Raw genomic sequence first — 16,799 nt, 5'->3', positions numbered from 1 at the left:
TTGTTATGTGGTAAAATTAATTCCTTAGTAACAGCGTTAATTTCAGCTATCGAGTGTACGCTGGAAGAAGTTCGTCACGAGTTCGAGTCCTTTTCAGACATGAATATCGAATTTCTTCCACGTATATTTTTTGTTACGCTAAGAAACGGCGATTACGATATTTATTAGTTTATAACATAACATTTACAAAGTATCAACGAGTTTTTGATAAAATACTTCATATTTAATTACTAAATGCAAGCTTTTCGTCTAAAGGAAACTTTCTGTATTTCCTGTGTTTCGAAGAAGGAAGTTACATTCTTCACTTTACAGTAAAAATGAAGAAAACATTTTAAAAAATGGAATCTATTCGAGGAAATAATCGTAGTTTATAAGTACTTTTAGTCTTTCCTTTCTATTACTATATTTGTATAAAAAGAAATATAAATGTGTTCAGTTCATTTAGTTGAATTTCAGTTTGAGAAATATGAACACGTCAATTCGTTTAGTTGAATTTCATTTTAGAACAAGCATTGTTATAAGCGTATTAATACTTTCGGAGGCTCAGAGATTTTTTCTTTTTCATATTTCGCGTGGTCATTGGACGTAACTCCGAAATGATTCCCATCGAGAAATTTATACCCGCATATCGAGGACGTCGGTGAAAGTTAATTAAACGTTCACTCTTGTATTTCGAAAGCTTTATCGTCCAGCCATGGGCGAAATATCGGCAACGTTGACGGATAATGCGCTCCTCTTTTCGATGGCGCGGTTCCCGCCGGCGCACCTTCCTGTCTCAGAGGATACGTGGCTAGGACAATTGGTATTTGCAGCTTGATCTCCTTATCCAAGCTCTTTGGACTTATTACAAACTGTAACGAAACAAAATTCATGTACGCAACACAAGAAACAATCGCATTGTAACAATTGATTAAATATGTTATTTACTTTTGTATAGTAGAAGCACTTTGTTTGTAATTTATTAATTCTGGAGAAAACTAAATTGACTTCTGTTATCACGAAAGTAAATATATAAAGTACAAATAATGATCTTATAGAGCAAAAAGAAAATTACGTATTGTTGAGTAGTTTAGAACATGTGAAGTAGAATTTAATATTTCTAAATTATATGTAAAGTGTCTAGAAATGGAGAAACTTCTTTGAATGAAATGAAAATATCATCAACTACATCACTACAATATATGCAAAAGTTAAAGATATAGTCATAATATAATGATAAACAGTTCTTTTAAATTACTATAGATTCTGATTCATATTACATTGGTTTAATTTTTTCCTGAACAAAATAGGATCATATTCATATTCTAGGAATATCCTATTTCATATCTATTCTTGCTCTTTTCACTGTTGTTTTTTTATATTTTTCCTTTTCTTTTACTTGTGATTGCTTACATATTTATATTATAATACTGATATTAATTTATCTTGTATCGTACTATTGGTTTCCTAATTGCTTAGTTAGTCTTCTATTCGACAGGCAAGAAGCTGAATTTGGCTATAGAATGCTCGTCAAAAAAATAAAAATAATACATATTTTTAGTCTTCGTTAGAGAATTTAATTCAATAAATAGGGTAACCCATTAATATACCAAATATGTGAAATTACAGGAGTGTTATAGTTATAGTTCGTGGCTGCTAGATTATTCTTGTATACGAATTCGTGAGGTTTCATATCCCGCAGATAGGATCAGTATTTACTATCCTACAATTATAACGTCGAGGTTTGAACAATGGACAATTTTGTACATGTTTAGCGTTCAGACATATTTTACTAAGCAGTAAGTTGGAAATTCGTCCACTCAGAAGTTTATTTAGAAACATTAGATCAGCTGAATTGTAAGAAACACCAAACAAATGCATAGCATATACTATCCTAGAATGATAACATGGAGGTTTAACAGCTATAGATTAGAATTTTGTCCATTTAGAAATTCGTTTAGGGCCGTCAGACCAACTATTGCAAGAAATAGCAGACAAGAACGTACTCGTGGATTCACCACGCTCAATTTAACAATAATTGGTTTGTAAAGGTATTTGAAAGTTCTATAAAACTATACTTAAAATCTCATGTCTGCCCGTTCTCTAAAATGTAGCGTATTAGGGAACAGTAGTCTCATAATTAGAAGATAAAAAGAAACTCCATGTATCGTTCGAGCGTGCTCAAGTATTTCACGATGGAAGTGGAAGCAAGAAGAGAGTGCAGCCATTAGTCATGCTAGGCATGATTCTAATTATTAGAATAACGTCTTGAAGACCACTTTTACTCACGTAAACGTGATAAAGAACGTTGATGAGGTGGCAACCTCGCAGATTGGTAGGCGGTAATGGTGGAACGTACATTTGCTCGTTCAACCACTCCTCGCCTTCGCCAGGACGGATTTTCCCTCTGGAAACGCTTGCCAACTCTCGCGTTTCGCTCGCGAGCACTTTGCCTCGGCACAGGTACTGAATTGTTTCGGTCAAGGATGCTTTAGTCGATTTCATCGTCACCTGTTGAATCATTTCAATCCTTTATACACACACCTACGCGCCGTGCAAAAATAACGTAAACATTGCAGCCAAACGCTAATAATTCTATTAATTCTAGTAACTTGTATTAAGAATTAATACTTTTCAAAATTAATATATTTAACGCTAGAAGTATACTCCTGGTCAAAAGTATGTGGACCGTTCCTTAATTTCAATAACGATCTGAAAAATATGACTTATTAAATAAGACTTATGAAGTCGTTAATAAATTTTACTAAATCTTATAGATCATACTTTGTATATTATTATATTATTCTTTCTCCCTTTCGTCGATAAATGATTCATGAAGTTATCTCTTTAGTGTTGGCTTCGTAGCAGATATATTTATGAACCATGATCGTACATTTTTTTATTTATTATTACTAGCATTTTCTTAATCAAACAATTTTGTCTTTATATTTATATTGTAGATATAATGTATTTTTCTCGAAAAGGATCGTACCAGTTCTAATTTTGTATTCTTAACAGGTTTAATGTTTTTCGTATTGATTTCCTAAATGGAGAATCTTGTTTTCCTATTCTGTAACATCTTTGTATTTATACTAGAGGTACTGTGTTTTTTTTCCAAAAGTTTCATACGAGTTTATTTAATAGTTTTGTACTGTTAAAAAATTGAGTGACTTTCCTATTATCTTTCATTCAAATTTAAATTTAAATCTCATTTCGATTCTTTTTATACTTGTATTTATCATAATCGAAAACAATTTTAGCAGAAATGTGTAAATTCTTATCTAGATACAATTGTTGACAAATAAATAAAAAATGAACGACTGCACGTCTGTTACTCGTCAAATAAAAATTAGAACTTGAGCTATAGGACGAAATTATTCGATCGAATAAGTGTTGCAAGTAAATTGCTATACGTTCTTTATTATTTGAACAAAATTTTGTCTATCTCTGTCTTTCGATAAAAGTTTTTGTAAATCAAAGTTTTCTTTATTTCCTTTTGCAAGTTCTCGATAACTCAACAAACAAGCAGAAGCAAAGCTTCACGGTACAGCTACTTGACCTCCACAACTAGAATTTATACATATAAATTGTCTTTCACAACACAATTTATTGATTTGCAACGTGCATCTGACGGTTCGCGGAATTGTAACGGTCCTAGACATCAATCTACTGGAATTTGTTCTGTTTTCTTTGCATTGTTTTATGTTACATTTCCTTGGCATCTGTGGTAAGTATTCAGTGTCCAATCTCACTGTAAATTTTCTTGCTTCAGTAAACATTAGTAATCGCCTTTGAAAAGTGGAATGCATCAAAGTACTACAAAATTACTGATTGTTCTTGATATTTTTTTTGAGAATTTTGTTCCTTTTTCTTAAAGGATAAACATTGTTGAACCATTCAATTTAGAAAATTCAAGAAAAATTGAACTTCTTGATGTCTATGAAGAATTTTATTTTAATTTGATAAATTCATCTGATTATATCATTCATGAAATGATCTGTTTTGCTTTTTATTCTTTCAGACAATTGTAAAGTAAACTAGCAATTCCTTTTGAAACTAAGATAATTCATACATTTTGGCTTTTTCAAACTCAAAAAAAAAAGTTATACACAAATTAATTAGTACACTACAAAGTAGATAAAAAATGATAGTACAAATAATACAGCAATGATAAAGAGAAAACTTACGAATAATCTATTTTAGTTGAATGGATCAAAGCACCTATGGATAAATTTTGTGTTCACTGTATTACTTACTGCTGTTTAGTTCCACATTCCTTAATTTGTTCTATTCCATTCAACAACAATATTCATAAGTTTTTTAAGCATCAATTATCATTCTGTATATATTTTAGTTATTATGTTCTTAGCTATTTCATTCCAAGGTATTCTGCAAGCTTGAAGTGAATTACTAAATAAAGGGCATATAGATTGTTTTTTCTATAAAAAAAAAAAGTACTAATATGCTCTACAAATTCATCTAATTTGTTAAGTTTGACTACTGAATAAAGAGCATATAGATGGCATCGACTATCAAAATAGAAACAAAAGGTAATAGACACTATGAATCCATCTAATTTAATCTTGCCAAAATTTCAGCTTGAAGAAGTGTAAAATAACACCAGAAATCACTCTAGGATTAGAATAATATTTTTGTAGAGAGGCGTTGACGACTTTCTTCACGCTCAGATTAGATTCAAATCGAAAGAACGCGTTCACGTTTTAAAAGATACGCAATAGTATCATATTATGCTGACCCTATTTCCACGGTAGAAATTCTTTTGGTTAACCGTGGAGTCGAAACGCGATACATACGTACCTTACTCCGATTGCTGACGGTCGCTGAAATGCCAATAGTCTCACCAGGTACGTATCCGCCACGATCGAGGCTCACCCTGCAGAATACAGGACCTCCAGAGACACACGAGACACCGACTCGTTGTTCGATTTCCTGTCTTGCTGGTTGCTGTTAAAAAATGCAAATCGAAAGGTGAATCATGATACAGTCTTCAATGTATTAAATTAATTTCTAAGAAAAATTGTATCAAGCTTGGTCTTCTAAAGCGCTTCGTTTTTTTAATGAAACATATATAGCATATAATGTATCTGGTTTGTTTAATATATTGTATTTAACAATAATTATATAAATACGTGTTATATTTTATTATTATTTATTAATATATTATATTTGTACAGTATATTTATAAGTATTTATATTAAATTATGACTACGCTGTTAGACGTATTTTATTATTAGAAAGGAAAATCCTAAACCATGAAAAATCTTTTACATGTAAATTAACTCGAAAGAAAAGTAATCAAACAGGTATGACTAAAGTAAAGTGTTTTAATTTAAAAAAGAAGATCTCTGAAAAAGATTTACCAAAGTTCTCGTGGTTAATGTACTTTCGGATTCCTTGCGACTTGAAGTTTCATTTATTTTTATAACCCACGAGACATCAATACATGGGATATCACTTAGAAACCCGCCGATTATGCAATACAAGGCGTGTGCAATGAATGCTACTGTACAGTTGGATCAACAATGCGGTCGCGATCGGTGCTGAATGTCACATGCCTACGTAACAATTATCTTGTATTACACGTTATCGTGTTATGCGAATGTATCCCCCCTCCTTGTCTTCTAAACGGGAACACTCAGCCCACAACAAACTGCGTAAACAGATGGGACTTCCTTGAAATGTCACGGAACCGATCTCGAAGCGAACCGTTTTGCAATTTGTAGAAACATATTCTACGACGTGTTGCGGAAATATGAGAAGCTCACTTTGAGGATAAAATAATAATTGGCCAAACTTTGTTTTCGAGGGTGACATTAATTTTGGAGCATCTTCAGAGAGTGAGTCACAAAATGATTGACACTCACAGGGAATAGAGGACCGGTAGCCTCGGCCACGTTTTTGTTTTTCATATTTCACATCCTACAAAAAGATACATAAAGATAAAAAAAGAACCACTTCAAGATAATTCAGAGATGTGTATTTAGTTATTTATGTCCTAGTGAAGAAGAAGAAATTAAAGCATTCTTAACCTTTTGCGCTCGGAGTTACTTCGTTACAAAATGTATAAATAGCAATCGCGTCATATTACGTGTAATTTATTGTAATAGTGCTTGGCTTATATGGATCTTTAGACATTGACGAACAGATTTATGTCAAGAATCAATTTTGTATACTATTCTAATACTTGATTGTGTGTGAAATAGTCACAGATATGCGTTGAAAATTGAATTAAGACTATGAAAAAATATAGCAATAATATCATTTATAACTATAAAGAAACGAAACAATTCTGTGTGATATTAAGTCACAAAATTATTGCTATAGGTTACGAAAGTTAATAATTTATTTTAAACAGGATTCGTCCCTGAAGATATCGAAAGAGACATCAGAAAATAAAATTGGATTTCTTGTCTTTAAAAATAAAACAAGTTACTTTAATAGAAATACATCATTAAGACTAAAAGGAGTCACTTAAATCAAAATGTCGACCGAGGTAGAAAAAATCACCGTAACCTGAGGTCAAGGGTCGCGATCGCTTTCTACGCAGGTCGCTGACCTCTATGCAGATCTCGGTTATGCTAAAACGCCACGAGAATACCTTTAATCGCATCGCGAGAAAGAAAACGTGCTCGAAAAGCGCGCTTTTCGCAACACTCAAAGTAGTATAACAAATTTCCTCGTTACACAGGTTGCAAAGTGGGTGAAATCATTACGGACACCCGCAACATCCGTTTCAGTCTTCGTGTAATTAATTTGTGTTATTGCGTTAACTTATGTGTACCTCGAAACGAGATTCAAACGATAAACACCCGTGTTCAATTAAATAGATCTGTTTTTCTGTTCGTGCTCTAATAACCATCAGTTGATACACTGTTAAACCGAGTATATTTATTGGAGATAAGAATAATGGCAAAATTAAACATGATTTAGTTAGCTGTTAATGTTTATATAAAATTAATTCAGATTTTTTTCTCTCGATATCGCTGCTCGACTGACCTACATATATCTAGAATATTTAAAAATCATTTCAATTACTAACATGTGCTACATATTTTGCTACATACACTCTTAAATCGAGTATATTTATTGGGTATAAGAGCAATGGCGACATTAAACACGTTTTGATCATTAATGTTTATAAAAAGTTAATTCAGAATTCTTTTCTTTCGACGTAATTGCTCGATGTTTTTATTCCAGGAAGTGGCGAGGGTAACCACAGGCCTCTTAGAGAAGATGTGCTGTACCTCTTATTTAAAATTTCCAAAATCATCGTTCTCAAGAAAACAATTGATGAGATCAAAGAACCTTGAGTTTAATAAATACTCGAATGATATTCGAAACCAATGGGAATTTTACATTATGACTTTCTACGACTTTGTCTTTATACAACTGATAAAAACTCACATTCCAGTGATCAATTGATTGCGAATTATATTAGGCGTAGAAATTAATTCTGTCCCCTTATATCCAATCATTTATAACTCTAATTCAAATAGAAATATTTACTTGTTGTTTTGTTGCATTAGAGTACCAACCTTCTAAGTCCTCAACCTAAACTCCATGAATTCATTTCTACAATGAATCTACAGTCAGTGTAAGAAGTATTCGTACAGTGTAAGAAATATTCACTAAACATTTTGTAAAAAGTACACGGCCAACTATAAGTATTAAGGCACCTGCTACATTTATACAAATGCATCAATTTTTGGTTATTAGCGACAGTTTCTTATGAGATTTTCTCCAATGTTAGATGTTGGTCCATATACATATGTGCATCTTTAAGTAGCTGTAATATTTTATTTAAGTTTTCTTTTGTGTTCTACGCTTCCTTTAAACTAGTGGGGAGTTCGTATTGTATGCGGAGTGGTTCCGTATTTTTACAAGTAAATATTATGTGTTCTATTGTTAGAATTTCGTTGCATGTACGGCAGGTGGGTTTAATGGTCTTCTCAAGTAGGTGTTTATGCGTGTAATTTGTATGCCCAATTTTGATGCGCGTAATTTTGACTTGTTTTCTGGATTTTACAATGTATCGGTACACATAACATAAGTCTCAACCTGATAGCCATTAAAATACATCCATACGAACTTTAGTAGCCATGAAATTTTGCTTACTATTATGCACCTACAATTATTGCAATTATCAAGTACACTTGTAATCTGTTAGGAAAACAAGAAGTAAAATTTGTTGGCTACTGAACTTCAGCCATATAAATATATTGAAATCGCCATCTTAGGTTATTTACTTCTATAGATTCATTATAAAAATGCATTCGTGGAGATCTGAGGACTTAGAAAGTTGATGGCTCAATGTAACAAAATGACTATTAAATATTTTTACTGAAACCAGAGTTATAAATAATTGAATATAAAAGCACAGAATTAATGTCTGCACTAATACAAGATTTGACCTCACTATCTCAAGGATACTAAACTCCACAATAGTATATATGTAGTAGCACTGATCAAATAGAAATCCAATTAAATCTGTCGCTAATTACCAGGCAGTAGATGCAACGAAAAATAAAACCATATAAAGAAAAAAAAAATATACATGTCGAATCGAGTAACCTCCTCCTTTTCGAAGTCGGTTAAAAAGATTTGACCCCCTTAATCGAAACAGTGTAATAATAGTGAGAAAATAAGCGTGCATTAAGAAAAGAAAATCCCGCTTGTTGAAGGATAACTGTGCCCCATAAATATGTACAGCTATCGTTAGCGATGGGAATGCTACCGTTGGCCCTGGAAACTTTTCCGAACGATCTTTATCGAAACGCCATGGCTTCGTAATAAGGGCACGAGGGAAGGTACATAAATATGAAACCCCGCATAGTGATCCCGATGGCCGAAAACCTGGCCAAAATAAGGAGTTTTCGGATCTTCGTGAAACTTGGTATTTTAAGGTTATTTGGGCCGCAAACTACGAATCTGGTATCATAGTTTCAAAATTTAAAATGGCGGATCCAATATGGCCGACACGTATATTAAAAAGTTGTTACATTTTCATGAAACTTGATATTTTATGGTTATTTGGGCCGCAAATTACGAATCTGGTATCAGAATTGCAAAATTCAAAATGGCGGATCCAATATGGCCGACATGTATATTACAAAGTTATTAGATTTTTAATGAAACTTGGTATTTAAGAGTTATTTGGGCCGCAAATTACGAATCTAGTATCAGAATTGCAAAATTCAAAATGACAGATCCAATATGGTCGAGATGCATATTAAAAATATTAAATTATTATGAATTTTTTATGAAATGGGATTTCTAGGTTTATAGGGCAACATAGTTAGAATACATTGGCAGAAATAACAATACTAAATTAATGTTAAATTAAAATTAAGGATACTAAGGTTTGTTTTAATGCCGCGTAAACAGTCTTTTTTTCCTTATAAGCATGGACTTTAAATTTAAATAACTTAAAATGGCGCAAATTCGCGCAAGTTTTCTCAATTGGATATCATACCTGACATGTTACTTTATACCAAGAAACTTGGCAGAGCGTGTCACTCGGTGACTATCATCTTTGTTTTCCTTCCGATTCATCGAAAGATAACTAAAATTTATACCATATTGAGAAGGGAATTACAATAGTGAATCCAAAGATATTTTACTTTGTTCTTGTGGAAAGTTTATGTTTAAAACATCTACTTTTATGGTAAAATGATTTTGAATCTATTGAGAATAAACTTTCTGTGACACAATAAACATGCGTCACTTTTTACAATATCAAGGAGCATGAAATTTTGTCAACTTTGAACCTCTGTATATCAGTAACCGATTACTATTTTTTAAAATTTCAAACGGCATTTAATGCACTCTCATATGTATACAACACACGCACAATATTGAAAAAAGTGTGTTCGAAACTTCGAAAATTGCATTTTGGCCAGGTTTTCGGCCATCGGGACCACTGTACGCCGTATCATCCATAATGCAAGGGAACTCACCGCCAGGATCGGTGGTTCCAAATTCAGATCGATGGGATTCATCACGATGAAGACTTGCTGATTCTTGTGGGTCAGGCCGCCTGGTTCGCGTAAGGCAGCCTTGCAATAATATTGGACCCAGCCGTGTTTGCCCAGGAAAGTGGACGGTAGGCCCAGTGGCAAACCTAATTTAAATGGAAAGCTGTGAATCCCCGGCGACAGTAGCGACGGTCCTTCTCCTGGGTGGCGGTGTCGTCGAACGATGAACAGAGAACAAGGAAGAACAGTTTTGACATTATTATGCGCCACGTGAGTCTCAGGTGTGCCGGGACATGTTTATGTGAAAAAATATTTATACGATGCCGGCTGGGTATCGAATTTGAATGCATACGCGTATGGAAAATGCACCATTAATGTGAAAACATGCAAACGACACAATAGCGTAGGGAGTAGAATCGGTCGATTTGATCATTGAACAGAATACGAAATTGTTTCATTGGGTTGTTGAACGTGAAGAGACGGTTACGTTCTTGAACCATTCGACATAATATCATTTATTTTATTTAATGATTTCAGAATTGGTTCAGTATAGTATAATGCATCCAATAACGTGGATGTATTCATTCATGAATTGAAATATTTGTTCTATGTACAATGTGGTTAATCATTCAATAATTTAGCGTATTCATTCAATTTAGAATCATTTATAGAATCATTTAAATATTCAGTCAAAACAGTACAATTTATTTGTTAATTGAATAGTTATCCAATAAATGAAATGCTCATTCTACACGTATGCAATAATTCATTCAATCATTGAAACATTTAATATAAAATTATTTAGTCAGTAACTGAAGACTTCGTTTAATAATTGAAATATAGTATAATATATTATAGTATAACCAATATAGTATAATATATTCATAAATTGAAGAATTCATTAAACAGTTGAAGTACTTAGTCAATAAAGGTTTATTCGGAGAATTTAAATTTTGCATATTTAGGTATGCATATGTATATCAAGGGAATTTATTTCTTCATAAAGGAACATTAATTTATTAAATAAATATATTCTCCAAAGGGGAATGATGTAGAAAAAAATACGTTGGTCTGGCGTCCACAATTTTTGAAACTCCATTGATACAGTTTTAATTAATAAATCCCTCAATTCTTGTAATTAATGAATAATTGCGCATTCTGAAAAAAATATGTTCAGAAATTTTTGTTAATTACCTGGTTCTCCCAGTAATCTCATACGAAAATCTATGTAATTTTCCTTGTCGTAGACCCTTTCTGCGCGTTGACTACGCACGCGAACCACTCCTTCGCCGATTACGTGAAAATGTAATCCTGAAACGCTGCGACACACAAAATTGATCATGAATGTAATGCAACTGGCTACTTTAACATTGTACAATTTACGAAAATTTCCGTTACATCGAAACGAATCCGTTTAGAGCAGTTGGTTATCAATCTTTTCGGAAGTCGTCCACTAATTAAGAAAATAATATACAATAAATTGTTTTTCTTTAAATAAGTTCAATGTCGAGCTGTTTTTAATATATTTTATTCAAATAAATTTTTATTCGTTGAATCAGAAGTTCTTTAATTAAAGCTTTCAGTCCAATTAAATACTTAAAAAATGTTACACCGATAAATAACCGACATTTATTGCTCTATGTATTGTAAGTAATGTGATTCAAAACGAAACATCACGAATATCCATGAAATAAAGACATAGAGACATTTGTTAAAAGAGATTAGTATAATATTTGAAATGATATAAGGACGGTATATTATTATAATTGTTAAACTCTGATGATAAATATATTATTATAGAAAGAAAGTAATTTATCCACGTTTTTGTACATTCGAAAGTTTTGTCTAGATAAACATCTCATGTAACAAATAAAAGTTAACTCTTATACATTATAAATAAAATAACATTCGTTTAATAAAAATTTGAGTAACAGGATTAAATTATATTTCAAGATGAGCGAATAAGTTTCTTTGAATGACTATTCGAATAAAATCCGACATTTATTATTCGAATAAAATGATTTGTTAACCACGATTACATAGCGAAAAAATCTTACAAATATTACAAGATATTATTGATATTTCAGTCATAAATACTTTGTAAAGCGTAACTAATTTATTTCTATCGGAATGAAAACATACTTTCCAGTAACTTCTACTGATTAACCGTAAAGGCGTCTGTATAGTCGTGAATCGTAAGCGCATGACTCAAGAGATATTAAAAGATAAAGATGATCTGTGTTTATGTTCATTATTTATGTAATTTTTTATCAGTCATTTCAGAGCAACGTTTTAATTTGTAAAAAGTTACCCGCCAACACTAAACACGAACCAGTCGCGATTAGAGGTACGTCTTATGAAACATAATTATTTGATGTAATCCACGGACTTTCACACGCTTTCAGATACCCGTCACTATCAAGAATTTTAAAACACGTAAGTGAATTAATTATAAAACTGTTTATTGAAATTCATATTCTGGTGTCATTCAATTTTATTTTTATCGATGGTTTTATTTCATTAACATTTTGAAAGTTATGGCAGGATATTCTTAATATTGACGCAGACGATCTTTACTCGTGTAATGAATACTATTTTTGCTTTATTATAAGTATATAGCTATTTTTAGGGATAGTAAAATAGATGTTCAAATATCGTTTGTTGACTAGCATTTCGAATAAGTTTTAACGAATGTTCATAATTGAATACTCGTAAATGTATATTTTTAAGGGAATATATTATTTTTTAGTACTTTTTATTATCTATCATCATACATTATATTGTAAACAATTAATCTAATTACATATAGTACACTCTGAATAATACGAGACATGTTAGTAACTACTATTGCAATTATTGACATTCACGTGTATATTGTAATCAATTAATTCAATTACATGAATTCAATTATATTGAAATTCACGTATATATTCAACCAATTAATTCAATTATATTGAAATTCACGTATATATTCAACCAATTAATTCAATTATGTTTAGAGCACTCGAAGAAGATTTCAGTAAATGTCGCTATACATTGTTAATACATACACTGCGATTATTAAAATTCACGTATACATAGTAATCAAATAATTCAATTACAATTCAATTTTTCCGCTCCCCAAAGAAGGATAATCTAAACCCAAGAATTGAAATATCCATAAATGCTTGCAAGATCCAGCAAACTTATTTTCCTTGTAACTTATACGTACAATATTTCTTTTCGTTTCATCAACTACCTCGATGATCAACGAAATGTCTAAATCAACCTTTAAAATAAAGACTCGCGTCGTTTAGGTAATTTAGGATATTACGAATTTCTTATCAGAAATGTCGCGCGAATTGCTTGCATACTTACTAGGCTTCGTCGTCCAACTCGATGAGCACACGACCGGACAAAAAGTGGCCGGGAAAGTACAACAGATTCGTGTTGTCAAAAAGTATGAGAAACTTGCTCAACTTTCGCGTCATGGTTACGTGGTGTTTCGCGTCGTATACGCGGAATCAGCGCGGAGGACAACGTCGAGGATCGCTACGGAACGGCGTCGCGGTAACTGATTATGCACCGAGTCCGCGCTCACGAAATTTTTTCCAATCGAGGACTGCACGCATGTCGGTGAGACTCACTGGCAGCACACACGCCTAATCGCGCCAAACAGCACGCCCATAACCTTGCATACGCAACGTTTCTCTCTTTTTGTAACGTCGCCGGGAATTCTCACTCGCGGCCAGGTAGGCTTTTCACGATCCACCGATCGCGTCACCGAGCACTCTCATTTTTCACCGCGCTTCCCTCGACGATATTCGTGCACCAGTTTCCGATAACAGACGCGAACTTGGACGAAGCGTACAGAGAGAGAAACACACGCCGATAAAGACTATTTTACGTTATTATCCGTCAAAAGTTTCAGCCGCAGGCTAAAGGAGCCCGTCTCTTCCTGCCCATTCTTGGAGCTGTGCTCACTTTCGCTCCCCTACCTTCGTACATGTTTCCACCTCCAGCACACGGTGTGGTTACCTGCTTTCCTCCACCGACCAATGGAGAACCGCTTCCAGTTTCTCGTGCATACGGGCTGGATTAGATCCTCCTGGCTTGGTCACGCCGCTGCCGACTTTTTTACGCGATGCGTACAACAGCTCCGAGACTTGTATTTTTCTGTATTCGACATATTGCCTACCCTTAACGTAGTTGCTTTCGTATTTTCTCCCATCTCTATATGATCTCTAATATGAGATCTGAAACGGATTCGGTTTTGAGTTGATTAAAAAAAAAACATTACAAATATTTTGACCCCAATGCAACATACCGGATCATAAGATCTCAAGTTGAACTTAAGAGAATGTGCAATAACATTTTTATTGCGGAGTATAATATTTTATATACTAAATTGGTACATAATTCGAGTGCTTGATTACTCTGAATTTATCTTTTGTATTTCTGTATTCTTCTATTCGTTTAACAATAAATTTTTCTTTCGTGGTGGATTCTTTGTTTAAAAAGAGATTAGTAAGTTTTTCACTATTCTCAATAAGGAAGCTCAAATATTAATTTCTGACAACAGTTGCATTAATTATTAACAATACTTATTACTTAAACAATAATGGGGAATATGATTTTGCTGTGATATTAATGTTTCACGAATTATTTTCTCGATACATACAACGAGCCTTCGAATTGAGCGTCACAGGGTTGTTGTTCGACCTTCCCCTTCTCTACTTCGAGAGGCACAAGCGAGCCGCGACCCTTGACCGACGCAGGTATACGAAGGTGCGGTCTCATTCTTCGACGATCCTTCGGTCGGTATGGATCTCGCGAACGTGCATCCGTGTCTCGCGTCCTTCCTATTTTTGCGTAGTGTAGTTTCCCTTAGTTATCGTAGCTTGGTATTGCTTGTGGGTAGCTTAGTTTGGTTTGGTTAGTTTTAAGGCATGGATGTACGAGTGTCTTTCCTCTGTCAAATAATTATTAATCATTTGTTCAATTCTTTTGTTTGTTCGTAGGTCCATATTGGACTCGCAACATCGTTCTCCACTTCGGTCACTATTACTTGATGCTATAAGTGAAGTGACCAACTGTGTAACTGGATAGAAAGGTCGGTTGCCGTCCTCCTGGTGGATCTGTATTCAAGAGGAAGACAATCGGCTCCTCCGGATCGGTTCTCTACTCCCTGTATCCCGTCTGGTGTAGTCCAGGCTCCCGGCGCAGTGCAGTAAGTCCAAAGCGCAGTGAGACGGGTGCAAGCCGGGTCCGTCGTGGCTCCCAACGGGGTGCAGGATGTGGAGGACTGGTTCGGAGGCGTTGGTCGTCTTCTTCTCGAGTCCAGATCCATCAAGAGGAAACGGGACTGACTCAGTAAGTCCAGTTTCATGGTCGCGTCGTGTCGCGATCTCAATTTAGCTTCACCCTCTTAGTTCAAATAATTATTTGGCAGAGTCAGACTTAGACTTCGGAAATCGAAAGGAATTTTGTTTTCCTTTGATTTCCACGGTTTCGCACTTAGTATTAAGCTCGTCGACTCTATGTAGAGTATGCATCTACGTATGTATACTCTATATAGAGGGAGATCGAAGAAACTTTGACTCCTTCTATCTCCGGGTCTCTAGTCGCAGCAACCTCCACGTGGTGAGACCTGGTAATCGGTATTATTCGTGACGAACAATCCTTCGTTGCGAATAATAGCGAGCTAATAGCTGCGAACTTGTAAAGTGCAAAGTGCAAAGTGCAAAGTGCAAAGTGTAAAGTGTAAAGTGAAATTAAATTTAGATTAGCAGAGACAACATCAAGGAACCGTGGCTGGTACTAGTGTTCCGTAAAAACACAAAGTATTCGGTATATAATAGTTTGTCAGAAAAATTCATTTTTATAAATTATGTGAATATTAACATTAATATATTTTTGTTGCAAAATGTTAGTCAATTTTTACGATAATTTGTGCATTTAAACTACAAATCAAACTACGAAATACGTATTTTCTGAAATTTTGTTTTCTTACATTATATAAAATTATCCTATTTGTAATGTACTTACATTCCGAGCGAAATGGAATCCTTAAACCTCTATGATCTAAGAACTGGAAAACTTGTATGTCGGTCCTATTAATACAAAAGTGTGTATTATAAGTGTTGGTATTCAATTCTTTAGTAATATATTCCGAGAATGTTACCACATTTTTAAATTTTGGTTCCAATTCTATAAGTCGAAAGTATTGAAGCAACCGTGTTGAACTTCGTTTGTTCGGAATATAAATGCGATAGTCTCAAAAAATAAAATGATTCGAAGCTGTATTTTTTATTTTTGTAATATAAAAGATTTATAATATCCATAAACACACTTAAAACATTTCGAAAATTACCGTTTGCCGCGCTAGATCGCTGAAATATCACACTGTGAAGCGGGTCGAATAAACCGAACAATCCGAAAGAAAGAAACAGTTCGAACGTATTCGAAGGTTCCCGAGTTGTTTATCCCTTTGCGGACAAGAGCATTTTTAAGCTTAACACAGCGAATGCGAGGAATATTATTTATTTAACATTTTCCACCCGAAGCATTTTTTTTTTTATTCGACTATATTAAAAAATAATGCTACTCAACCAGTCATTTAAACTAATGAATGGGATGTATAATTACTCCAGAGAAATGAGCAGCACTATAATTGTTAAAAATTATCCTTTATTATTTATTAAATTCATTGCTCATCATATAAGTGCATGAGATCGGCATCGACCGAACTAATTTTTCACATTATTCACATTTTTTACTTTTTTCTGCATATTCATATAATTGTACATCGTAATTATCATAATTCTACTTCTAATTGTTGATTTG

General features: G+C 33.6%; 1 protein-coding gene across 1 annotated transcript; it reads right to left on the bottom strand.

Annotated features, from left to right (window-relative positions):
• Window positions 1-152: 152 nt before the first annotated feature.
• On the bottom strand, window positions 153-13,937 carry LOC128873200 (arrestin domain-containing protein 2). The gene is made up of 6 exons (XM_054116585.1): window positions 13,332-13,937; window positions 11,169-11,293; window positions 9,957-10,174; window positions 4,798-4,944; window positions 2,269-2,490; window positions 153-851 (listed from the first exon to the last, which is right to left on the bottom strand). Exons 1-6 carry the CDS (start codon window positions 13,442-13,444, stop codon window positions 660-662), a joined length of 1,017 nt encoding a protein of 338 aa, XP_053972560.1. The 5' UTR covers window positions 13,445-13,937; the 3' UTR covers window positions 153-659.
• Between the last annotated feature and the right edge of the window lie 2,862 nt (window positions 13,938-16,799).

This window comes from Hylaeus volcanicus, chromosome 3 (assembly GCF_026283585.1).
Source record: "Hylaeus volcanicus isolate JK05 chromosome 3, UHH_iyHylVolc1.0_haploid, whole genome shotgun sequence".
NCBI classification, from domain to species: Eukaryota; Metazoa; Arthropoda; class Insecta; order Hymenoptera; family Colletidae; genus Hylaeus; species Hylaeus volcanicus.
Note: the sequence above shows the minus strand (reverse complement) of the source record. Positions and strands in the feature narration are given on the sequence as shown.